Source organism: Prionailurus bengalensis, chromosome E4 (genome assembly GCF_016509475.1).
Source record: "Prionailurus bengalensis isolate Pbe53 chromosome E4, Fcat_Pben_1.1_paternal_pri, whole genome shotgun sequence".
NCBI classification, from domain to species: Eukaryota; Metazoa; Chordata; class Mammalia; order Carnivora; family Felidae; genus Prionailurus; species Prionailurus bengalensis.
In genome coordinates, this window is record NC_057360.1 from 36,301,850 (window position 1) to 36,329,463 (window position 27,614).

Here is a 27,614-nt window from a genome sequence, read left to right on the forward strand (position 1 = left end):
AACAATGGGATTCCAAAGGAAAATAATCCAAAATCTCCCAGAATAAACCAATTTCCCCCCTGTTTTTGAAGGACTTTCTTTCCCCCCACAGCCTGAAGGCCTGGATTCATTAGCATCCTGGCAGCCGGAGCCTGGGCCTGCTCTGTATCCTCCAGGTTGGCAAATTCAGCCTCACTCGTGGTTCCTATGTGCCCCCAATAAACTGACCCACAAGTGGCAAAGACCCTAATGCTCTTCAGGAACAAACTGGTTTCTTCAGTTTTTTCTTGGTTTCTAAATATTTGCACCTGTTTTCTCATTCTAATTGTGTGTGTGTGTGTGTGTGTGTGTGTGTGTGTGCGTGTCTACAAATCGTTTCCCTTAAAAACAAAATTTGTTACGGGAATTTTAAGGAATATCTCCCCCATTATTAGGAATGTGTAAGTTGCGTGGCAACTGGTAAATGAGACTGCACTGTTCCAAGTAGGTGAGGCGAGTTTTTTCCTTTCCCCATTTCACAGCCAGTTTGCTCAACAAAGACCAAGGCTTCTGCTGGTTCTGTTTATTTTCAAGGTGTGAAAAGGACATCGATGAGTGTGCCTCTGATCCCTGCTTCAATGGAGGTCTGTGCCAGGACCTGGTCAACAAGTTCCAGTGCCTCTGTGATGTCGCCTTTGCTGGTGAACGCTGTGAGGTAGATGTGAGCGGACTCTCCTTTTATGTCTCTCTCTTACTCTGGCAGAATCTCTTTCAGCTTCTTTCTTACCTCATTCTGCGCATGAATGATGAGGCAGTTATTGAGTGGGGTGAACCGGAAGATTATTAACATTCATTTGGACATTCCCAAACTTAAAAGCCGTTGAATTTCAAGAAATGCCTTGACTCATTTTAGATTCTGAAAAAGAAAATAAAAAACTAACTACCTTGAAAATCAAAATAAATTCAAGGGCTAATTAAGCGATCACGAGCATAATATGAGAATAGCAAGTATTTACCTATTTCAGCTATACATGTAAAATTTTTTCTTTTTTTAAAGTTTATTTTATTCATTTTGAGAGAGAGAGAGAGTATTGGGAAGGGAGGGGCAGAGAGAAAGGGAGAGAGAGAATCCCAAGCAGGCTCTGCGCTGTCAGTGTAGAGCCTAACTCAGGGCTTGAACCCACAAATTGTGAGATCATGACCTGAGCCAAAACCAAGATTTGGGCTCTTAACTGACTGGGCCACCCAGGCGCCCCAAAAATACTGTTCTTAATATAACCAGAAACATCTCATCATTGAGTGTACTCAGTAAGATACGTTATCATTCTGAGTGCTTCCATATGTGAATGACCACTACGCTAAGACCACATTTTCTCCCCCATTCCACTGCTGTGTGGACCTCTGTAATGTTAGTTGCCTCATTCACCCTGATCCTAAGTCATTTATATTCTTTCATTCACATCTATTATTCATGACCTGACAGTTTTAAAATTACCGATTAAGCTGTTTTTCATACCCGTCTATGTTTTAATATGTTGTTATTCAAATACTGCTTCGGATGCTGTGTCTCCCCCTCTCTCTCTCTGCCCCCTCCCCCACTCACTCCCTGCTTCTCTCCCTCTGAAAAATAAATAAACATGAAAAAAAAAATTTTTTAATGAAATGTTGCCAACCCTCTGGTAAGTTAAAAAAAATATATATATATATGTGTGTGTGTGTGTGTGTATATATATATATATAAAGAGAAAGAAGGAAATCACACGAAATCCCTAAAATATAGAAATAAAATTTTCTGGTATAATTGGTATCAAAACTCAAGTGATAGCTCACCAGTATGATTTCTGATTCCCCAAAACCTCTCCTCCAATAGAATGACGCATAAGTTCTTTTTCCTACAATACTTTCTATTCAAATAGAGTAACTTTCTGCTAATTGCTTATAAATCTACGAGCTTGCTGACATTTCTATCAAATGGACTGACTCGAATTGTTTTTCAAGGCATATTTAATTTTAAAAAGTACTATTGTATATCCATACACCAAAAATATATATTATAAAACTTGATTTCTTGGAGGCATGTTTTTCTAAAATTTACAAGTAAATGTGTCATCTTTGAGTATCTTTCTGAAAAAATAATAAAAGCATATGGAAGGTGTGGAAAGTACCTTCCATAATTAGAATATATTTGGCATTATGTTTTGTAAATATATACCTGAAATGATGGATCTACTAAGTCTACGAAGTTAGTAAATTAACTAATAAGATATGCAAAAATTATTTATTTATTAGCTTTCATAGAGTAAATAAAATAGTAATTTAGAAAATGCTTTATTTGATATTTTTAATTGCTTCCACTGGCATGTTAGCATTTCTGCTAAATATCTTTGTATGGGTGTCCCCTTCCAAAGGAGACATTGTGTTTATTTAAAGGGAACGTGGTTTGACCCTATGAATTAATTTAGAAAGCGACTACAGTAACAGTGACCGGACAAATATAATTGTGTAAATGTGTCTGTCTTTAGGAGCTGCCCTGGTTTGAAAACATGAGGGTGATTTAGCCATCGGGTGATAGCCAATACTCATTTATTCCAACTTGTTGTTTTTTTTTTTAAAAAAGTTGTTTTTCTGTGGAAATGACCAAGGAAAACCTAAATATACTACTCAAAACAAATCAAAACAAAAAGACAAAATGGTATACTCTAAAAGCAAATGAGATGTGTTCAATTTTATCTTTTAATAGCAATAGAACGTTTTATGCAGAAAATTCCTATCCTGTAGAATACTGGCAGTCATTTCAAACTAGAAGCAACTGATTTTGAAGTCTTTCCTTAATCCCTATGCCTTTCCCTCACATTCAAGCAGCATGCAGACTGCTGTCTCAGATGGATCTGTCCAAAGTTAGACTTTGTGACAAGAGACTTGGGGAAAACCTTCATCAATATTTACATTCCCAAATATTTGAAGTAAACATAAAGTAGATTATGGCCAAAACCCATACATACAGTTTTCACATTGACTCCTTTTAGACATTCCTGTGAGGATGTACTTACAGGCCATTACAATGTGATTTGTTACCTTCCAAGTATATTTGAGTCATTCACAAACTCTTTCTCTGTAAAATTCTGATCTCTGTTGTCACTGTAACTGTCAATTGTTTTTCTATTTTCCAAATGTCTTGTCATGAGATTTCTGACTTAAAACAAAAATACCTTCCTTTTTCTTGTTATTCTTTTGTGTTTTTAATTGCATTGTGTGTGATTATGGCTTTTACATATTTACACAGAAAAATAAAACTGGTTCCTGTATCTCCACTTCTCATCCTCTGACAACTGTCTTCATTTTCCTTGACTGTGTCTTGCATGGAAAGATGTCCACAAGCCAGGCATGCGCATATGTGTGTTTGTGCGAGCGCACGCGCACGCACACGCACACACACACACACATCACATAATGAACACAGAATTGAGGTTTCCTCCCCCACACGTGTCCCTGCAAGTAAATACCTTCAGCCATCAAAATCAAGGTCCCATGTACTTTCCCTGTCTGGTTAGTATTCCTCTAGTTGACATTTTAGAATTGATCATATCCCTACTTATTTTTACTATTGGTTTACTTTGCCCCCATAGTAGACTTGGTTCAACCTGGGTCCCAGGAGGGGCTATCTCACCTAAATGATAGAAATTCACACAAACTCCTCTACAACAAGTTTCTGAAACAGAACCTGTATTTAGTTGAATAACAGATAATTCTTTTTGCTTATTTTTAAGATTTGATATCGGAACTAAACAAGGCTCTGTCTCTGTTTTTGGCCGTGCCTCTTCCTTCTTTGTGTGTGTGTGCGCCTGAAGAATGGTTTTTATTACCCTCCTTTTTAGGGAGTAGAGAAGTAGGGAAAATAGGAAGGTTTGCAGAAATGTTGCATTTTGGCAACATGAAGAAATAATTAAATTCGGGTAACACTGAGGACAATCAAAATCTCCCACCTTCCAAAATCTTCACCAAATTGTGTTTAAAGATCCTTTTGCCATTTCTGAATTTTAAAATAGAAGTTATTCAGCTTAATTTTGCAGAACAAAAATGGAGTCTTTTTTGGAAATGGTGAGACATAAAACTTGAGTTTAGTGATGTAGGTGGGAAACCAGTGAAGAAAAGAAATCTGTGTTGTTCAACTACCAAAATTATTACTAATATGGACTATTTCACTTCTCTATTTTTTAATCGATGCAACAATAACTTAACAAATACCTCCCATGTGTGATGCTCTGGATTAGGTACTGAGAATACACATGTAAATTAGACACAGTGCTTGCTCACAACAAATTGAAGGTCTGGGACAAACAAGTGAAGGAGAGTTCCTGCATCAGCGTTGGGATGAAACTAAGCACCATCTTGTAAAGGAGCACTTAGGAGGGACTTTTTTTGCCCAGCCTTACAGGTGGATGTGGAAGGTCAAAGAAAGCCTAAAACCTAAGCTGGGATTCAAAGGTAAACAAGTGTCAAGGTGTGGCAGGAGGGATGGAAGAGTAGAGACTTGTTTCTGGCAGAAGGGGCTGCAGAGGGCATAGGGTGGCTGGAGCCTATGCAGTGGGAACACAGTAAAACCGAGGCTATAGAAGAAGTGAGTCCTTGGAAGTCAAATCACTCACCGTGGCATTTCTCTAAAATTAATGGGGAGTCCTTAATGGGGTTCAATCAGAAAAGTAGCATGATCATACTTGCACTTTAGAAACATCAGCTGGGCTTCTGTGTAGATGAGTTAAAAGAAATGCAAGACTGGGCCCAAAAAGACACATTTAGGAGGCTGTTGCAGTAAACACAAAGGCAATGTAGAAGAGGGGTAGATTAACAAAATTTGAATCCATAAGACCTACCTCATGATTGTTCGGAGAAGGTGTAGTTCTGAGGGGATACTCCAGTTAAATTTTGTGAATATTATTTAAAAATATTTGATGACTTAAGGGACCCCTGGGTGGCTCAGTCAGTTAAGTGTCTGTCTTTGGCCCAGGTTATGATCTCATGGTTCGTGGATTCGAGCCCCACATCAGGCTCTGTGCTGACAGTGCAGAGCCTGGAGCCTGCTTTGGATTCTGTGTCCTTCCCTCTCTGCCCCTCCCCCACTTACACTCTGTTTCTCTTTCTGTCTCAAAAATAAATACACTTTTTAAAAAAATAAAAAAGTAAAAATATTCGTTAATTTAATAAATGAATATGTATAAGGTTCAGTGGGATATCCAAGTACAGTTATTAATCAGTGTGAATATTCTAGTCTGGAGTTCAAGAGATATAGCTGAGTTGGGTGTATAAATTTGGGAGTCATATTATAGATCTGTTGACCTTTTGTATTCCATTCTCCATATCTATAATGCACTTGCATTTTTTTCTTAGTATTTTTTCCAGTTTTACTGAGATATAAATGACATAGAACATGTGTAAGTTTAGAATGTGCAAGTTGCCGATTTGACACGCTTACATGTTGCAAAATGACTACCACCATAGCCTTTGCTAACACTTCCATCTCATCACATAATTACCATTTTTTTTCTTTTGTGTGTTTGTGTGTGTGTGTGTGGTGAGAACATTTATCATCTATTAGCAACTTTTTAAAGTTTATGTATTTTGAGAGAGAGAGCTTATGTGTGAGCAGGGAAGGGACAGAGAGAAAGGGAGAGAGAGAGAGAGAGAGAGAGAGAGAATCCCAAACAGGCTCTGCGCTGTCAGCACAGAGCCCCATGAGGGGCTGGATCCCACAAAGCATGAGACTATGACCTAAGCCAAAATCAAGAGTCAGACACTTAACTGACAGAGCCACCCAGATGCCCCTCTTAGCAACTTTTAAGTATGCAGTACAGTAGTATTATGCACTATTAGATGCCATGCTGAATATTAGATTCCCAGAAGTCACTCATCGTATAACCGAAAGTTTGTGCCCTTTGACCAGCATCTCCCCATTCCTCACCCTCAGCACCTAGCCACCATTCTACTCTCTGCTTCTATGTTTTGTTCGGTGTTTTTAGATTGTACATACTAGTGGGATCATACAGTACTTTTTATTTTTTGTCTGACTTATTTCACTTAGTCCAATACCCTCAAGATCCAAATGGCAGGATTTAATTATTTCTTGTGTGGAATAGTGTTCTATTACACTTACATACCAGATCTTCTTTATTCATTCATCTGTTAGTAAACATATAGGTTGTTTTCATACCTTGGCTATTGCAAATTCTGCAATAAACATGGGAGTGCAGCTATGTCTTTGAGATAAGGGTTTCATTTCCTTTGGGTATATATACCCAGAAATGGAATAGCTGAATCATACGGTAGTTCTATTTTTAATTTTTTAAAGAATCTCCATATTAGTTTCCATAGTGTCTGCACCAATGTACATTCCCACCAGCATGCATCAGGGTCACCCTTTCTCTACCTCCTCCCCAACACTTATTATGTCTTGTCTTTTTGATGACAGCCATTGTGACAGGTGACATTGTCACTATAGTTTTGATTTATAGTTCCATGATGATTAGTGATGTTGAACACCTTTTCATGTGCCTGTTAGCCATTGATGTGTCTTCTTTGGGAAAATGTCCATTCTGTTTCTCTGCCCATTTTTAACTCAGATCAGGGCTATTTTGCCATTGAGTTGTATGAGTTCTTTATACATTTTGGATACTAACCCCCAGTCAGATATGATTTGCAAGTATTCTCTTCCATTCCATAGGTTGACTTTCATTTCATGGGTGGTTTCCTTTGCTGTGTGGAAGCTTTTTAGCTTCATGTAGTCCCACTTGAATACTTTTGCTTTTATTGCCTTTACTTTTGGTATCAAATCCAAAAAAATCGTTGCCAAGACCAATATCAAGGAACTTACACCATAGGTTTTGTCAAGGAATTTCACAGTGTCAGGTCTTACACTCAAGTCTTGATCCATTTTGAGTTGATTTTTCTATATGGTGTGTGAAAGGAATCCAGTTTTATACTTTGGTGTGTGGCTATCCAGTTTTCCCAACACCATTTATTGAAAAAATAATCCTTATTTTTGGCTTCTTTGTCAGAAATTAATTGGCCATATAAGGGTGGATTTATTTCTGGCCCTGGATTCTTTTTCATGTGTCTATGTCTCTGTTTTTATGCCAAACCCATCGTGTTTGACATCAGGAAGTATGCCGCCTCCAGCTTTGTTCTCTCTTCTCAAGATTGCTTTGGCTGTTCAGGGTCTTTTGTGGTTCCATATAAACTTTAGGATTGTTTGTTCTATTTCTACGAAAAATGCCACTGAAATTTTGATAGGGATTGCATTGAATCTGTAGATTGCTTTAGGCTTGACATTTGAACAAAATAAATTCTTCCAATTCATGAGCACAGAATATCTTCCCATTATTTGTATCTTCTTCACTTTCTTTCATTCATATTTCATAGTGTTTAGTGTACAGGTCTTTTACCTCCTTGGTTAAATTTATCCCTAAGTGTTTTATTACTTTTGATATTATTGTAAATAGGATTATTTGTTAATTTTGGATAGTTTGTTGTTGGTATATAGAAGCACAGCTGCTTTTTGTATGTTGTAAACCCCTAGAAGTAAACATAAGGAAAGAGTTTTATGATATTGGTCTTGGCAATGATTTCATGGATATGACACCAAAAGTACAGATAACAAAAGCAAGAATAGATATCTAGAACTACCTCAAACTTCATATTTTCTGCACAGCAAAAGAAACAATCAATTGAGTGCCTTTATCTTTCAGTCTGCTAATGTGATGTATTACACCGGTTATTCATTTAGAGAGCCCAGTTCATGCTTGATCTCACCAATCATGAAATCATGATCTAAGCCGAAATCAAGAGTTGGACACTTAAAATGACTGAGCCACCCAAGCGTCCATACATCCTACATTGATTAATTTTTATATGTTGAACTGTCCTTGCATCCCAAGGGTAAGTCCCGCTGGATCGTGGTATATAATCCTCTCAGTATGCTATTAATTTTCTTTTCTAGTATTTTTCTAAGATTTTTGCATCTATGTTCATCAAGGATATTGGCCTATGGTTCTCTTTTCTTGGGATGTCTTTGGCTTTTGTGTCAGGGTAATGTTGACCTTATAAAACGAGTTTGGATATTTGTCTCCACTTCACTTTTTTTTGAAACGTTTGAGAATGATTGCAGTTAATTTTTCTTTAAACGTTTGTTAGAATACATATGTTTTCCCTCTTATGTGGATCCTGAGAAACCTAACAGAAGGCCATGGGGGAGGGGAAGGAAGAAAAAATTTAGAGAGGGAGGGAGCCAAACCATAAGAGACTCTTAAAAACTGAGAATAAACTGAGGGTTGATGGGGGTGAGAGGGAGTGGAAAGTGGGTGATGGGCATTGAGGAGGGCGCCTGTTGGGATGAGCACTGGGTGTTGTATGGAAACCAGTTTGACAATAAATTTCATATTAAAAAAAAATGTTTGGTAGAATTTACCAGGGAGGCCATCTGGTCCTGGGCTTTCTTTGTTGGGAGGTTAAGTTACCACATTTCTACCACCCCAATAATTGTTGTGAAAGGTAGAAAAGGAATAGATGATACTGTTGAAATTGTTAATAATGAGACGCACTTGCACAGCTTTCAATTTTAGAGGCTCTCATATTTGTAAGTCCAGTTTTTCCCCCTCATGATAACTCTGAGAGGCATTATTATCTTTATTTTAAAGATAAATGAATAGGGGCGCCTGGGTGGCGCAGTCGGTTAAGCGTCTGACTTCAGCCAGGTCACGATCTCGCACTCTGTGAGTTCGAGCCCCACGTCAGGCTCCGGGCTGATGACTCAGAGCCTGGAGCCTGTTTCCGATTCTGTGTCTCCCTCTCTCTCTGCCCCTCCCCCGTTCATGCTCTGTCTCTCTCTGTCCCAAAAATAAATAAACGTTGAAAAGAAAATTTTTTTAAGATACATGAATAGAGATTTAAAGTGGTCACCTGACTTTGTCTGGACCAAGTATCCGAGAAGCATCAGAACTGGGGTGTATCCACACCATTTGTTTCCAAGTCTAATGCTAAAGAAAGGCTTGAGGTCTCTGAGTGAGGAGCCAAGAAAGGGATGTTGTGGCAATTAGCAGGAATTTCCCTGTTATTGTGGTCCAAACTGGTCAAAAAAATATGTCAGCCGTCGTCAAGAATGGTTTGGAAAACCAAGTAACAACTCCTTTCCATTACAACCCTAAATTTTTGGTGCCTATAGCTTGTTGCCACATCTCTCGAAGGAACTGTCACAAATAGAGACGATAGCGAGAATAACTAGAATACCCAGAGAGAGATTTGAGGAGCGAGCAGACATGTCTAATCGTTAAAGTTACTCTTTATCTCGGCTAAGTGAAGGGTCTGAACATACGTGCAAACTGATGGAGGGCCTGATTGAAGGAACCTGTTCAAAAAGTCCCAGAATTCCGGGATGGGAAGCATTCATTGAGACCTTGTAAGTCTAGCAAGTAATAGGAAATTCCCCTTCACACTACAAAATTTATAGAACTCATTAAACTAAGAGAGGAAAGCAGAAAGTAAAAATAAACTCAGCAGGGATTTGGAGTCATTTGTGAATGACAGAGTCACAGATGGTTTCTGAGAGGGTGAGAGCCGTGCTTGATCATAAAGGCTGATGTCAAGGATGATGCCAACTGGCCCACATCCTCAGGCTTCTGTAAGAACAGAGCACTGGCCAGTGGCACAGGAGGCTTCCTCTCTCTAGCAGTTTCTTTGTGCTCTCAATTTGGCCTTCAGGAAAGAGGTACCCAGAACGACATTCTCTACAAATTATTATTTTAAAAAGCACTGTCACTTATCGCTGAGTTTCCACTAATTAGCATTCAGGAAGGAGTAAATATAGCATTAACATAAAAAACGGTTCTGGAATGTTATTTTGATGTATTTCAATCACTGAAATCAGGTCTGATTCAGTTCACTAATCTGTTTTCCTTTCATCTTTTCACACATTATTAAGACTTCTGCTTCACCAAGTATAATTAATGCTCTTCATTTCTTAATGTGAGGTCATCACCACCAGCTTCACAGAATTCATGTAACATAGACTTTCACCTTCAGCGCACATTTCTTCATGTGTCCAAAATAAGACAGAAACAGGTGATGGAGAGTGGGGCTCCGGGATGAGAGGTACAACTGGATCGGTTGGTGTTAAGCCACAGACAACTGTGAGAAACAACCAGGCTGAAGTTTGTCACTGAATTGACTAGCTAACCAAATCAAACAGCTTTTTTAGGTACCTGTCAAATTAATCTCATCATCTTTTAAATCTCCCTGATGGGATCACTGCATTGCTATAATACTGGGCTTTGTGGAAATTGGTGTTTAAAATATTTATTTATCCATTTGTCCACTATTTATCAAGAGTCTGCTCTAGGCAAGGCTCTGAGCCGAGCATGGGGAGCAACCAAAATGTACACAAAAGTTGTGGTCTTGCTCTCCAAGAGCTTAGGCAGGAGAACTGACTTCCGTGTGTAGCTCCGCCCATATAGTTTTATAATTTTGTAGATCATGAAGATACTCGACATATTCCTTTAATGATGTATGTTGGTTATGACAAGGGTGACTGGATTATTTATTATTTGACTGGAGTATTATGAGTGAAAGCAAGAACTATTAATAATCATGCTGGGACAACAACCTAAACTGATATTGTTCTGTGCAAACTGAGTTATATCCTAGTTATTGCCCAATGGGGAATGCATTATGTTTCACTGGATACATTTCCATTCTCTTCAAAATGTAGTTGAAATTTATGATAGGTAATTTCAGAAATTACGTGTACATGATACAACCAATTAGTTGGCCAAGTGACTCAAAGCAAACAATGAAGTCAATTGCATCTTGTTGGCTATCATTTTCTTGAATATTCTCCATTGTTCTATACTCAAGAAGAACTCTGGCATTGGCTCGATATATTAAGAAAAGAATGGGGCGCCTGGGTGGCTCAGTCAGTTGAGCGTCCTTGGCTCAGATCATGATCTCGTGGTTTGTAAGTTTGAGCCCTGCGTCGGGCTCTGTGCTGACAGTTCAGAACCTGCAATGGATTCTGTGTCTCCCTCTCTCTGCCCCTCCCAGCTCATGCTCTGTCTCAAAAATAAACATTAAAAAAAATTTAAAAAAAAAGAAAAGAGTAGTGATCAACCAAGCTGAAAATTTCTGGTATGCAATTGAATACCATGCTGTTGTCTAGTTGAACGTGGCACAAATTTAATTTTTCCTATTTCTTCGTTTTCATTAATGGGGCGTGTATATTCTTATATAATATGGCTTTTCTTCTTGAATGACTTATATTGCCATTAGGAAATGAGACTTAGGCTCATTGAATCCATTGCTGATCTTTTTTGTAAGACTAAATGGAATGACTTGTAGAAAACTAGGTACACTCTGGGGAATTTAATATATGAAGAAATTTAAATATCAAGATAACTGACTTAAAATTAGTAATTTTTTAATATATTATTTCTACTTAAAACTTTCATGACTCGTAATATACATTTATGGATATATGCAGATTATTTTCTTAACTTTCATGAAGATGAGAAGAATTCTTTATTTCTAAAGGGCATAAAGTTATCTTTTACTCACAGTGATAATTTCTGAATCACAGAGTGTTTCATGTAAACTGTAGAAATCTATCAGAAACTAATCATATACAGAAAAGAAGCAATATATTAAATACAACTCATCCAAAAACAAATAGGCTATTTACAGTAAAGTATATTTGATCATTTGGAAAGCACATTCATGATTGTCTCATTGTCTCCCTGAGTGCAATTTAGTTCCACATGTGGCTCTGAATATATATTCCTTACACCCATTTCCTGTAATATTTCTTTGATAATCCTATGCAGATAGCAAGATTATGTTGTAAAAGAAAACTGAGGCACCAGTATATTTGTTATTCAAAGTTGCAAAATACATCTTAATGCCTGATAAATGACTGAAATCACTAGTTGATATCTAACAGGAAAAATTACATTTTTTTAATTAAAAAAATTTTTAATGTTTATTTTGAGAGAGAGAGAGACAGAGTGTGAGCGAGGGAGGGACAGAGAGAGAGGGAGACACAGAACTCAAAGCAGGCTCCAGGCTCTGAGCTGTCAGCACAGACCCTGATGTGGGGCCCGAACCCATGAACTGGGAAATCATGACCTGAACCAAAGTCAGATGCTTAACCAACTGAGCCACCCAAGTGCCCCAAAAGTTACGTTTTAAAACTAAAATGTTGCTTTGAATTTTTTAACAGCCAGCATCATGTTACGTATATAATAGATACTAAATAAATCTTCACTAACTTACCGATATAATGAGCAAAGTGCTTTTGAGGTAAGTTCAAAGTGGCAATTTCTCACTTAGAGAATTGTGTGTGGGGGTATATATTCAACCTGTCCTAGTTATTGAAATTAATGAAAGTGATAGTACATGGTACATACAGAAAGTTGGCCCATTTTTTCCAACCAATTTTGCAAAATGAAAAAGGCAAGTCTTGGTCATTAGTAAGAACTTTGGTAATGAGATCGTCTTAAGGATAAGTGAGCCACACTCTCCATTAGGGGAACATTTCCATCCAAGAATCAAATGCGCAGAAGCCCTATTATTTATGCTGAAGCGGAATTTGATACAGATCGGCTCTTTCCTGAGCCAATCCCAGAGGAAGTTTTTTTTTTTTTATTTTTTTTTTTAACATTTATTTATTTTTGAGACAGAGAGAGACAGAGCATGTATGGGTGAGGGTCAGAGAGAGGGAGACACAGAATCTGAAACAGGCTCCAGGCTCTGAGCTGCCAGCACAGAGCCCGACGCGGGACTCGAACTCACAGACCGCGAGATCGTGACCTGAGCCGAAGTCGGCCGCTCAACCGACTGAGCCACCCAGGCGCCCCGAGGAAGTTTAGATCCATAAAGACATGGGCTCACACCTGTAACATAATCATCTGGACACCCAAGCACGCTCTCAGAGCAGCCCGCAGGGATATATTTAATTTGACTTCCTTTTTGCATTTAGAAAAGCATTACATTCTATCAGATGGACAGAGCCCCTCAAGATCTAAGCGACTGAGAAGAAAGGCGTCATTTCTCTTCAAAGATAGATACGGTTGAATTATTAAAATCATGTCCTGTTAATTCATCTTCTCTAAAGCAAGTAAGAGCCCACCACTGTTGCAATTTTGAAAAAATGACATTTTATTTATTTTCCTTAAGTTTATTAAGAGAGAGAAGAAGAGGAGGGGGACGCAAGGAGAGAGGAAGAGAGAGAGAATCCTAAGTAAGCAGGCTCAGCACTGTCAACATGAAGCCTGATGCGGGGCTCAAACTCACATACCCATGAGATCGTGACCTGAGCTGAAATCCAGAGTCAAATGCTTCGCCGACTGAGCCATTCAGAAGCCCCGAAAAAAAGACATTTTAAAGGATATGTTGCTCATTTCTTTTGGAGCCTTAAATCCTTATTTCAGTCCTCTTTGCCTGGTCAAATGTATATGTTCTGAAAACTCGCCAGGGAAGCATTCCTTGCTTCTCTCCCCTACCCAGTCAGTGCTGGGAGTGTCTTCATGTTTCTTCACCATCCTAAGTACACCTCTATCATAACGCTTCATACTTGTGGAGGGCTCACTCTGAGCCAGGCATTATGCTAAGGTCATTCATTACACACATTGTCTTCTTTATCATTCACAAAAGTCCCAAGACTTAGGAAATCGTATTTTCCATGTTACTGATGAGAGCACAGAGTCAGGGAGCGGTCAAGCACGTTTCCCAAGAATATCCAGTTCAGAAGTTGAAGGACACGAATTCACATTGGTGGGGTATGTGTACCTCTGACCAGTAAGCAATACGGCAAAAGTCTTTATTTACTTGTCACCTTGTCCTCCATCTTGGGAGCTACAGAAAGGTGGACAGAATGTCTCGTTTAACTTTGTAATTTCAGTGCCTGATAGAGCAGATGCTTCAGTATTTACTGAAGGAGTAAATGGATGGATGAACGGTATGTAGTGTGCACAAACAGAGAAACTCTGGTGTTGCCAGAGGTGGGGAGAAAAGAAGTTCACACAGAAGATATATGATCATCAGGGGCTCCTGGGTGGCTCAGTCAGTTAAGCCTCCAACTCTTGATATCATCACAGGATGTGATCTTGCTCTCGTGAGATCCAGCCCTGAGCCAGGCTCAGCGTGGAGCTTGCTTGGGATTCTCTCTCCCTCTCTCTCTCTCTCTCTCTGCCCCTTTCCTGTTTGTTCCCCCTCCCCCAAATAAATAAATAAATAAACATTAAAAAAGTATACATGATCCAAGTCTTAAAGAATAAGCAGCAATTTTCTTGGCAAAACAAAACACACATTTTCCCTTGATGTGTTTTTGTTGTGTTTTGTTTTGTTTGATTGTTTGTTACCAAATTGTTAATTATATTGATTTTCACTGAAGAAATTAAGTCACAGATCAAGTTGTGTGCCTGTTAGCAAAGAGAGCTCCGAATGCCCAGGTTCTTATTCCTACTATAAATACCACACTACGTATATAATTGTCCACTGCTTTGGTTGATTATTCGTTCTTTACACAACTGAGTTTTTATATTTGAAAAGGAAACCTGGAAAACCACTGTCAGGACATACACTTCCATAGGGACCAGTGAGCAAGGCTTGGAGACAGGAGAGATGGGAAGAAATTGATGGCACTGGCCCCAAAAAGATAATCAACATCACCCAGATTGTGGAAGAGGCCCCAAGCAATGAGAGACGAAAATATGCTTAGGAAAAATAGGTGGTGCCAGGAGAAAAAGGAGGATCCAGGAAAGAGCTAGAAGAGTTTATAAGTGGAAAGAGCCCTGCGGCAGCCACAGGAGCATAGGGAGGTAGACAGAATTAAATGGTATTTTCCCCAAGAGCACCATCAATGAGACCAAAACTTACTTTTTTTTTTTTTTTTTATAAAACCACTTGTCAGAAAAGCCTTACAAAGACGTCTCCAAATGTTCTCCCTTTTCGAAATTCAACCGAGCCTGAAGGATTTGTGCTGTCCACTCCCACCTCCTCCTTGCCAATTTATCCTCCTGCTAAGCCACCTTCCCTGCACTAACTGTCCTATGGGATGAGCCCACGTTCTGGGCCTCTCCACAGGAAATGCAGTGTTCGGTCTTCACAAGTCCCAGGGTGGTGCCTAGAGCTGCCTGAGTCAACGCCTTCCACCCATCCCCTGCAACTGTAAGAAGGAGAATATCTTCCCAAAGTAACCACTCCGCCCACACATTTGTTTCAACAACGTGTCTGACAATGGGTAGGGCACAGGGAGAGAGGGCCAGAGCAGGGAATCAGGTCAATGTAATATATAATCCCAACTGTAACCATTTCAAGGAAACTACAGTCTAGTTTCAGAGGGAAAAATAAGACATACTGGAGACCATTAATCCCTAATGTCGTTCCTGAGTGAAAAGCACAGTATGAATTCACATAATTTTGGTCACTATGAGCTGTTATAAGAGGGGAAGTTTTCCTGGAACATACGGGAATGAAGAGAGCCCATGAAATATGGGACAGATTATTTGGAGGACAGAAAATGGGAGAGCATTCAAGAGAGACAAAGGTCATGAGTAAAGATGTGCTAGTGGGAAAAAACTTGGATTACATGAAGTGCAGAGAGTAGAGAGGCCTGCCTAGAACAGGGAGACAGTGCTGGGAAATAATGGGATATAAAACTGGATGAATGAAGGGTAGGGCTAGATTGTAGATTAAATCACCCAGGTGTCTGCTAAAATCCAGCCGGAAAAGGAAGAGTCATCCCATAATTCTGTGAGTTCCGCCTGCACCATGGTTTCCTCTGAGCTATTTCCTATCATTTGGGATTGCATGCGAGTCGGCACTCACCTTCTCACTAGAAGGGACCTTACACCATAAAAAAAAGCAGCTTTCTTCAGTGATGGTTTTATTTAATTAATGAAGGCTCCCCAGAGATACTCTTAGACTTACTCTTCCCTATTGGATACGAATTATTCCTTGTTCTAGAAATTATTTTTTCTTTATAATGCTGTACAGACAGGGAGTTTTCCTTGAGCAGATTTTGGGGGGCAGTGGTGGAGGTTGTTTTTTAAAACTAGTTTATAAAAAGACAGATGTGCTTTGGCCCAATTTTGTGTTTCTGCTTATTAAAAGTTTTCTGTAGGCATAGTTTTGTTCCTAAGTCTTGCTTTAAAGCGCCTTTTTCCCCCGCAACTTCATTTGAATCTTTCTAAAGTTCTTATTCATTAATTGAGGATTTTCAGGCCTGTGATGTTTTGGTCTGAGGAGGTTCAAGTATAATCAGATTAAGTCTCCCTTCACTGAAAGTGGAGCAGATTCCCTCGTCCAACAGCACTGAAAAGGAGTCTTTGGGGCAAATATTGATGCTGTTATTTTTTTCATTGTCTTTAAGTATGTAAAATCAAGAAATACATTTACTCACCTAAAGCACTGCCTCACTGAGCAGATCCACAGAAGATGCATGCTATACCTAGCAGTAGGTGGACTGAACATTTTTGTGACTAAGGCAATCCATTTTTAAAGCTAAGGAAGCCAGAAGACTCTGAAAGTGACCCGTTCACTGCCCACGGGGAGTCAGCAGCCAAGTGCACAGGAAACCCCCCTGCTCAGGCCTCAGGTGACCAGGATTCTTCTGCTACCTGTTGTGCCTTCTCTCAGAGTGACCAAAAGTATCCAGCACGCGATGCCTCATTTGATCCTAACCCCTGGTAGTGGTGTAATTTCCAATTCACAGATGCAAAAACTAAGGCCTAAACACATTAATGAATCATTAACTAAAGAGGAGTCATGCGGTTTCCTAAACCCAAAGCCTCATCTTTCTCTCTGATACACAATCTTATTTCCTTTCCTAATCTGTAAAATCTAAACACTTAGGCTGTTTTCGAGCAGACTGCCCTACCTGAAAATTTTAGAAATGTTAATACTTCTTAGTCATAAAATGAGTGTTAAAATAAGGACCATTACAAATGATTTACAAACACACAAGTTTTTTCATGAAACCAGTTATACCCAGGGAACTCTGTGGAATCTTTTGAAGAATAGTTCTTGGGGAGCAAATGAGGAAAGAGACTGTAAAACTGCTCTGTGCCCCCAGTAGGATCCGGTATCTATTTACTTTTGCCATTAAGTCCTGTGGATGCTAAAGATATTAACAGCTGGCAGTATGTAAATTATACTAATTTGCTGCTTCTTGAGGTGAAAGGTTGTGTGCATTTGGGCCCATATAGCTCCATTGCCACTTAATCACCATTATAAATGCTCTTGAATTACAGAAACCAACATAAGCACCTTGAATTAAATATTTATTTGCAAACCTTAAGTAATAGCAGAGAGCTTCACATTCAACCTGGTGGGGTGAGCTGAAGAGGTACAGGTTCTGTAGAACTGTGTCTAATTTGTCTTCTGCCTTGAGACAGAAATGGTGGTGTATTTCACAGAATCCCTGCCATGGCTGGGGACTACAGGCCACTGCTCCTTGGAGCAAGAAAATGTGCACCTTTGTAAAGAGGCATTCTGCCATGTGAAAAGCCCGGATGCATTATGAGAACCATAAAGGTGCATATACATGAGGACAAAACGTCTAAGTGGCTACCTGTTAGGAGAAAATACTCTGTGAGAAAAGCGTAGGCTGTGTGTTGCATACTGACTTACAGAACGCAGTTGACCAGAGCAGGACATCCCAAGGACACCAGCCTTGGTTCAATTCTCTTTTAAGGATTTGTTCACTGATTTATTCATTCCCGGGAACACAGATTGGAATCAGAATCACAAGTTGCTACTACCGGTTTAGTTCCAAGCGTGAGCCAGATTGGGCTTAATGCACGGATCTAGATAGAGCTTTCCTCTCTGCCTGGCGAATATACCGATTATCACCTGGATAGATCACGAGCCGCTCATCGTTTGTGTTGAGGGGTCTGTTTTTGCGTTTGTTTTGCATTCGTGTCACATTTATTTATTTTATACCATTTAATTTATCGGGTTGGCTCAAAAAAATTTGAGCACGTATGATATGTCATGGCCCTTGAAGTTGACAGAGGAGAGAAAGACAATATATTCTGTTTGCATATACTTTTCCAAATATAGAACGGTATTGATCTTGAAATTATACGTTAAAGCAGAAGTGTAGTATGCCATGAATTGTAGACATCCATGGCAGAGAATATGCCAATTAGAATTTTTCTATCCAAAATAAAAGTGTGTTCTTACAAATAAAAGTAGTTAGATTTTGTAACATTTTATACATATACAACTCTGTCTTCCTTGATTTTCTAGTGATGGTGTTGGATAACCTTTTTGCATCAGACTTTTTATATGGGTGGTAATGTTGCCATTGCAATGAGACAGCTTAAGTGCATTTCAGGGACTAGTGTTTCACCATCTTCATCAACTGGCATTTATTGAATTCAGGGACTATAAATAATGCTTTATATATAGTGAAATATGTGGGCATGTTTTCATATAAATAATGTTGAGGCCATTTTTATATCTACAAAAAATAAGAACTCCCATAAAATCGTTTTGAAACTTAGTGTCTCAGAAGCAGTGTAAAAACAACTCTCCAGTTCTCCCATGCTTGTGGGAACCTTAAATCCTTAGGCAATGGGTGAAATGTGAAAGGTTCCCTTACTTTGCTGCTAAATGTTCCGCAGCGTCTTAAAAACATTATGGACTCCTTCATTCAGTCAGAGGCAAGGGGACCAACGTGTTTTGAGAACCAAGTATAAATGTTGTGGCATCCAAAAGGATTAGCTGCTTTTACTTGGAAGTTAGCAAATGGATGTATAATTTTTAATTATGCATAAATTTCAAACTTTCTATCAAAGTCAAATTGTGCTGATGTTAGTCAAACCTAATCTAGGCATTGATTCAAGAACCTGCTGATGGAGTTGAAAATACATGGAAACTTGTTAACAAGAAGTACAATTATCTACATCTCAGCAGATAATGCCGTGTAATATGCTGAGCTCAGGCAGCCCAGAGCCAATGAAGATCTTTTTCTTTTCCCAACCGTTAATATTTACAGTTGGAAGCAATACATGGCTGCAATCTAAGTGCTGCCCCTAAAAGGGAGTTGTTGGCTTGATACCTTGATTCCTGACCCTGTGAAGCACTGAAACAGCTACCTTCTTAATCATCGCCTGATAACATTGTGTTGGAACTGGAGGGTAGCACATGGCTGTTTTATACAAGCCGCAACCCTGGGAGATTTTCTGTATTGTTTCGTTAGTTTACTTCTTCATAGACATGCTGGGGTGTTAAAAGCATAGGACTGAGAGTTGTGAATTATGGGTCCTTTTCTTTGTTCTCCTGCTGATTTTTTCAGGGTCTGTGCAGGCACTGTTTATAGATACAGCTTACCTCCCAGACACCTACTGTGTGCTAGGCACCTTCCTAGAGCTCGCAAACAAAGTCCTCCACCTGTTGAGGCTTATTTTCACATGCAAAGTCTTCAAAGAAAAACAAAATTAAACTTTGAAAAGCAGGGGCGCATGGCTGGTTATATATGCATTATACACAGTAAGAGACCTGGAAGATAAAATAACCATTATTATTCTACTCTCTGTGTGTAAATATGTCAACTAAAGGTACCACAGTGGAAATTGAGGGTAGATTGGAGGTTGCATCTGTACAGCACTCGACCTAGGATGCATCTGTGCATCCCTGAACAAGGTCTGACAGTTTGGATGCCAGGTCCGCTGCTTGCTAGCTGTGTGACTTTGGACAAATTGCTTAAATCATCTTTTGAATGAGGGAAATCATCGGGGCACCTGGGTGGCTCAGTCGGTTGAGTGTCCGGCTTCGGTTCAGGGCATGATCCCATGGTTCGTGAGTTTGAGCCCCACGTCGGGCTCTGTGCTGACAGCTCAGAGCCTGGAGCCTGCTTCAGATTCTGCATCTCCCTCTCTCTCTGCCCCTCCCCTGCTCATGCGTTGTCTCTCTCTCTCTCTCTCTCTCAGAAATAAACATTAAAAAATTTAAATAAGGGAAATCATCTCGGCATTGTTAGATTTCTGTGAAGATTTAAGATGAGATGCATGTAAAATGCCAGGAACATATTAAATCCTCTGATTTTAATTACTTTTCCTTCCCCCTCATCCTCCCCCCCCCCCCCCCCCCCCCGCCATGTACCACATTCTAGATCCCAAGTATTTTATAGGTAATCCCATTGTGGAAAATGAACTAGGTATCGAGAAGATCGATTGCTCGGGTGGAACGCACAAATAATCCAAGACCTGGTTGTTATCCACGCGGTAGAATTATGTATTTATTCTAGGTTCCTGGAACTAGGAAAAGAGCCCTAAAAAATAGTAGCAAACAAATGTCAGTAAAAGATACCAATGAAGCCATCTGATAGAGGACCGACTTCTATGACCCACTTAAGAATAAAGACACCTTCTAACATGGAGGTGGTTTGTCTTCGGGTCTCCCACACGAGGAGGAGTGCTTGCTGAGTGGAGCTATGTTGTGACTCCTTTTCTCTTCCCCAACTTGTAGCTGCTCCTCCTCGTGTTGTTAAGTCGCAGCAGATGGCTTCCTTTTACACCGGGCGCTGTCAGTGGAATGTAAATGCGTCTCCTTACAACACTGAAAATACCGAGGCTGTGTGTTTAATCTGTGCTGTGCAAGCAGAATGACCCAGAAAAGAACATGAGTACTGAGCACGTTTGGAGAATTGGCATCTGTCCTTGTAAACAGAATTGGGGAGGGTTCTTCAAGCCTAGTGACTAATCACGGTTTTCTTCCTGAGGCTCTTCACACAGTCATATCCCTGAGGACAACTAATCTAAATGGTGGATTGAATAGAAAAGTTACAGACCCAAGGGAAATATTTTTTTTTTGTAAAGGGGGAGACAAGTGCTATTCTGGGGTATGGGAAAAAGAAGAAAGAGATGTACTGCATCACAGGGTTGAAGAAGCTTCATTTATAGTTTGAATTCTCAGTTTTAAGTCTCTTTGGGAGTTTAGAAAACAAAATTTCTCTTTGATTCAGATTATTTGAGTTAATAAGAGGAATATTCTTTTAGCAATTACTTCAAAACCCAGGGAGAAAAATGTATGTAATTCCAGTGTCCATATGTCACAGAATATGAGAAAAATGCAGTAATCTGCAAAGATTATCCTGGGAAAAAAAACCTTTACAGTTTTAGAATATTAATAGCAAATTATAGAAGTAAAATATAATCAAACACTTTAACTGGGTTATGGTTATGTCATTTCTTCTTAAAGAGGCCTATGAACTGGGTAGGACACAGAAAATCTGATCTTTTTTTACTAAAATACTAAAAAAATCACTAAAAATCAGTCAGTGGCAAAAGGAGAAGAATCTTCATGTGATTTGTCATTTGAACCTTTTGTAGGAAAGGAACAGAATACTTCTAAGTCCTGTCTTTTCTCGGCAAGGATCTCCTAAACTATTATTTCAAACGATAATGCAGACATTTTTAATATTATAATTATGTATATACTTAGAGATCCAAAGACATAATATAGCCATCTCAGCTACATTGTCTGATCTAATTTTATAATAAGCTGTTAAATTCTGTGCTAAATTTACACCTGGAGATAGGGTAATTTTAGTTTGGCGATATTTTTAAACTAATAGGAAAATGGCGTTAGACCTTATTTCTGTCCCTCCAAAAAAGATTGCTTTATATTCCTCATACTAATGTAAACATATCATTTTCCCCAGTTGTGTTCTTGGACATTTAGGTGAACTGTTAACAAAGTCAAACATAAGGTTTTTCTGTGTGTGTGTGTGTGTGTGTGTATGTGTTTTAATCTTGCCAATTTAAAAACCTATAGACTTTTACCAAATGGCTTATTTGGAATTTGAAAGCCTGACTCCTGAAAGGATTCTCTATTTCTGAAACTAAATAACTGTTTTCACATACATCCTCACACTGTGAAGATTCCTATCTTTGCTGGTTGTAAGATACCTTGGTGTTTTAAGTTGCCACCAGCTCATAAATTTTAGTAATGTTCACTTGGGATCTGACCAATCTCGGTTTTGCAGGATCTGTCTCTATTTAGACATACCAAGTCTCAAACTATTTTGGACAGAGAAGGCCGTGCAGTGAAAGGACTCCCATTAAAGCATGCTCTGTGTTTTTCATCTTACACAAGACAGACTTTGAAACTGAAAGTCCAATCATTTGATGTAAACAGACAATGACAATCGAAATTGCTACTTCTGAGATTATTTAAGAGAAGGTGCAGGGTGTAGACATCCATCAATGAAACACTGGAAGAAAGGGTTTTTATTTCTGCGTTTGCTTTTTAAAATAAGAATAGAGTAAATGGCACAATAGATTATATAAACAAGGACCTCAATGACAAGCTGTCTAAGTTAAAGTAATATATTTTCCATGGGTGACTTCAAGCCACACTTTATCACCTACACGAGGGGAAGCCAATTTTAGTTTGGTCAATAAAATACAACCTCCAGAGTCGGGCCTGGGACACAGCTGACAGTGTGGCAGAGCCTGGTGATTTGGCATCCACTTCTGCCGGGACACAGCAGGAGCTGGCCCGGCTGCCCATCTGGGGGATGTCGGACGTTTCGGTTCTATTTGACTAATAAACACTCGTGCAGGTATGTCAGGAGGGATGGTGCAGCCGGGCCTTCCTGCTCTGCTAATTCGGTGCAGGTCCGAGGTTTAAGTGGAACTAGGTATTCCAAAGCTGGATTTACTGCAGTCTCACAACTGTTGAAAATTAAACTACATGTGCTGCCAGTTAGGGGTGACTGGGGCATCTCATTATAGGAGGTGATTTTTTTTTTCCCGAGGCTGGAATCTTTGCTGAATTACTGAGGGACTTACTTGAATGTAGACTTGGACCAAATAATTTTCTGATAAGTTGGCCATAAATCCTCAGTAAAATAAGCTTGGTGTTCTCAGCATATCTGTTGGCTTTTTGATCATTTTTATGGCTTTCCCTTTGCTGGTCAAATTATCCTTATATGCTCCTACAGCTCCTATGACATGGATTAAGTCAACACAAACCAATAGGCCTTCATTACTTTGGCAACTGGTTTTGATTTGGGGGCTATAAATACGATGACACGGACTCGATTACCTTTGCCAACAGGGGATGTGATAAGCCAGAAGGATGTCAGGGATTCGGCACTCTTTTTCCTGCATAATGTGAATGTGAGTGAATTAGTAGCAGCTTTCTGACCAACTGAAGACAGTTGGGAAGACGGGAGAACTCTGATAGAGAAAAGAGCCAAAGTACAGCTTTTAGGTCAGGAATGAGGATGCCAGGGGGTCTTGGGGAGGTCCATGAACACCCACCGTGTGCCTGGCACTGTGCGAGGTACTGGAAGCAGGGCTAGGGCCAGATGTATGAGGAAACTAACATTTGATGCAATCCATGAATATCTTAGTGTCTAGTAGGGGAGATAAGACCATCACTGGGAGCAAGATTTACTGGGTAATAAACGCATAGAGAAGAGAGAGATCAACAAGATCTGGAACAGGAGAGGGAGGGACAGTGGAAGAAGCAAGACCTACAAATTTGGGGTTTGGAGGAATGACTTTAAAATATTCTTGTTCCAAGAGGGTTTTTTTTTGGGGGGGGGGTAGGAGAAATTGAAACCTAAAGAAAATCAGAAAAAAAAATAGTATAATGAGCACATGTATACCCTTCACCCAGCTTCACCAGTTTTTTTTTTTTTTTTTTAACATTTGGCTATCTTTGTTTACCTCTCTGTATATACACACACATTTTTTTTTTCTGTCTATTTAGAAAGTAGGTTGCAGACTTTAGAAAGATAGGTTGTAATACACTATCACTAAATATTTCGGCAACTCTCTCCAAAGAAAAAGACTTCCTTCTACAACCACAATCCTGGTATCACATTCAAGAAAGTTATCATCCCATGTTCAGGTTTCTCCAATTGTCTCAATAAAGTCTTCTATAGACTTTTTTTTTTTTAATTTTTTTTTTCAACGTTTATTTATTTTTGGGACAGAGAGAGACAGAGCATGAACGGGGGAGGGGCAGAGAGAGAGGGAGACACAGAATCGGAAACAGGCTCCAGGCTCTGAGCCATCAGCCCAGAGCCCGACGCGGGGCTCGAACTCCCGGACCACGAGATCGTGACCTGGCTGAAGTCGGACGCTTAACCGACTGCGCCACCCAGGCGCCCCAGACTTTTTTTTTTTTTTTTAATTCAGGATGCAAACAATTGCCTTTAGTTGCTAGTTATCATGTCTTTTTAGTATCTTTTAGTCTCAAAAGTCCACCTGCCATTTAACTCATTTGCTATTCTCTTGCTTTTGAAATGACGTATTAAATCAATTAGCATATTTATCCATCACCTTCTAAAAACTATGCACCATCTGCTCTGTCTCTCTCTGTCTCTCAATAATAAATAAATGTTAAAAAATTAAAAATAAATAAATAAATAAAAACTGCACGATGGCAGAGATGGGGTATAAAGAAACTGAAATATTTTTCTGCCTTACAAACCCCAGGTTGGTAAAGGTCTCTTGGCATAAAAATAGAGAATTAGACATTTGAAGCTGATAATTTTTAAAAATATGTATGTATTTTTGGGAGAGCGCAAGTGGGAGAGGGGCAGAGAGAGGGGGACAGAGGATCGGAAGTGGGCTTTGCACTGACAGGCAGACAGCAGCGAGCCTGATTGTGGGTTTCGAACTCACCAACCGTGAGATCATGCCTTGAGCCGAAGTTGGTCACTCAACCAACTGAGCCACCCAGGTGCCCCGAAGCTGATACATTTTTAATAAGGGGGTACAAGTCATATGTGCTAGGGAAGAACCAGCAGAGAAAATACATGACACTGCTAATGTGATTCTGGCTCCTAACTCCACTGAGGGAGAGGAAATACAGTCTCGTGGAATGGTGTGTAGGGGGGTTCCATGCCCAGGTTGGGTAAAGACTTTCCTGACAAATGAGCTGCTACTCCTCATTCTATTTTGCCCCCATGTGTGGCTCTGCATAAGCACTTAGCCCTCCCTAAATCTCCCCGGAGAAGCAGGAAATGTCCTAGCTCCCCAGCCATGCTTCTTGCTCTGTCTACCACTGGATCATGGCGTTTCCTTCTGCCTTAAACACTTTCTTTACCTTATTCTCCCGCTGACTTCCTTTGAGAATCTTGAGGGACATCATGGAGTCTACTTCCTTCCCCGTTTTCTTTTCCCTGTACTCACCTGTAGCATAACACCTCTCTTATGGAACTGTGGTTGCTTATATAGCTACCCCAACTCCCAGGCACTACCACTAAATAGTGGGTTTTTAAAGATAATAACTACGCCTTTGAATCCCTTATTTCCAGGACCTAAGGTCCTGAAACTTTGAAAGAATTCAGTAAAACTTATTTGAGTGAATGAATGCATAAAAAAATGAGGGAATGAATTTCACTACCAGTAAACTTTCTGGGCTGTTATATAGAACTCTTCCTAAGACTGAAAAGAATTTAATAATGCGTTAAACAGAGCAATAAACATTACAAGTGTGGGAGTCAGTAACAATTGATCAGCCCATTTGTGCAAAGCATTGTACTTTGTATTATTGAAAAGTTGCAGAGGAAATAGATACTCATTCCTTACAGTCCTAAGGGGAGGTGTGGAATGTGGCCTAACCCACCACAAGCGATAGCACATTCAAGTGCATGCTACATGCCGTGTGGGCCCAGGTACAGCTCTCCTCACATGTATGTGAGCCCTGGGCGTTGCTATGTAAGAGACTCCGGGAGTAGAGACACATGGGCTTCCTGGGGAGGCTTTGCAAGTCGCAGAGAAAGTTCCAGTGGTGTTCTAAAAAGAGAAGTAGGGGGCACCGGGGTGGCTCAGTCAGTTGAGCATCTGACTCTTGATTGTGGCTCAGGTCACGATCTCACTGGTGGTTCTTGAGATCGAGCCCAGCCTCGGGCTCCTCGCTGACAGCTTGGACCCCGTTTGGAATTCTCCCCCTCTCTCTGCCCCTACCCCACTCGTGCACCCGCTTGCTCTCTCACTCTCTCTTTCTCAAATAAGGAAACTTTGAAAATAAGTGAATAAAATAAAAAGAGGAGAAGTGGGATTGGATAGATGGCACGTCTCAACATGAAGATGTGGCATTGGCAGGAGCAGATGATTCCTAGTTGCGAAGAGGTAGAGAGCATTGCTGGGCAGAATGCAGGGTGCTAGTTAGGCTGTAACTGATGATGTCCTTCACCAGGAGACAGGGGATGTTAATAAAGGACTTTGACTTAAAACTTAGCCACTTAGGTTTGACACTGGCTAGGTTTGCTGCAGTAAACTTCCATCGGGTTCCAAGGCAGCTAAGCAAGGTGATTGATTGATTGATTGATTGATTATTTATTGTTTATAGGGCTGGCTGGATGATGTAGATTGTAGGGGGGGGGGGACGCCATGGCTAGAGGACAGTTTAATTGCCCAGGTAAAAGAAAATTAGGGTATTAACCAGGCTGTGACTGGGGATGCAGAAAAGAGAAATAGAGCAGTAGGGGACTTGGTTCTGAGCAGGTCTGGGTGTGGACTGACGCAGCACTCAAGTGCATCGGGAGTGAAAAACTGTAAATGTTAGCAGCTCATGACACTGTGTGATTTACATGCTGAGTCCATAGTTAACAGCCACTGCTCTCTGGAATGAAGAAAGAAACAGAAGAAAAAGGGAAGGCGAATGTGACTGTCCACTCAGTTTGACTGAGACCAAAAATATGCCAGGATAAAGTCCAGTGGTTCACGTGACAGAGACAAAAAGAACGTTTCATGTGTCCAAAAGGATAACTGGCTGCTGGTTGGATTTTTTATTTTAAATCCTCTGTAACGGCCCCTGCTTGTGCCCCCGGATGATAATTTCATCCTGGCTCTAAGAGGCAGGAAAAGGTAAAAACAGATTATTTGTGGCTAATTTCACAAAAAGGAATGGTGTCCAATATCTGACTTCATGCCCACCTGGCTCCTGGGTTCCGTCGTTCCTTATCTGCCCCACCAGTGTTGGCCAGTAGCACCCCAGGGATGATACCTACCCTCTAGCGGGAGTGTGAGAGCGGGCCCCTTCAGTTCCTCGGTCAGACACATGCTAAGGTTTGCATTTGGTAAGAACCCCAAGAGGGAGAAGTTCTGTGCAGACGAAATCTCCAGCTCACTGCATGCAGCTGGACAAGCTCTTCAGCTTTTAACCCCCTTCTGTCAAATGACACTCATTGCAGTGTCTCTGTGGGACACACTCTGTTCCAGGCACTGGGGAGACAGATGGGAGCAAAGAAGACAAGCACGTGCACCTTGATGGAGCTTCCACTCTAGTGAGGGAGACACACATGAACTACCTAGATGTCACAAGGCATTATGTGATGATGGAGAGAAATAAAGCTGATTGCAAATAGAGGGTGATGGGGAAGGCCTCCCTGAGAAAGCGACAGGAAATGATCATCTTCCCCCCCCCCCAACACACACACACACACACACACACAAGTTGGGTTGTTAAGAGAATTAAAATGGTTTCTGTGTGCACATCTGGTAAACCCCTGACCCAGGGCCGGCAGAAATGGTAGCTATTATCTGTAAACAATAAACTTACAAAAAAACACAATAAAACCTTGACTTTGGGCTGTTGGGATTTAGGTCTTGTATGAGACAGAGAGGGAGAGAGAGAGAGGGAGGGAG

The 27,614-nt window shown here is 40.2% G+C and overlaps 1 protein-coding gene across 1 annotated transcript in view; it reads left to right on the forward strand.

The window, feature by feature from the left end:
- Nucleotides 1-27,614, forward strand: part of CRB1 (crumbs cell polarity complex component 1) — a 209,282-nt gene that overhangs the window by 174,091 nt on the left and 7,577 nt on the right. Inside the window, exon 11 of the mRNA XM_043567910.1 lies at nt 553-673. Within this exon, the coding sequence (XP_043423845.1) occupies nt 553-673 (121 nt within the window). The remainder of the gene's footprint in view (nt 1-552; nt 674-27,614) is intronic.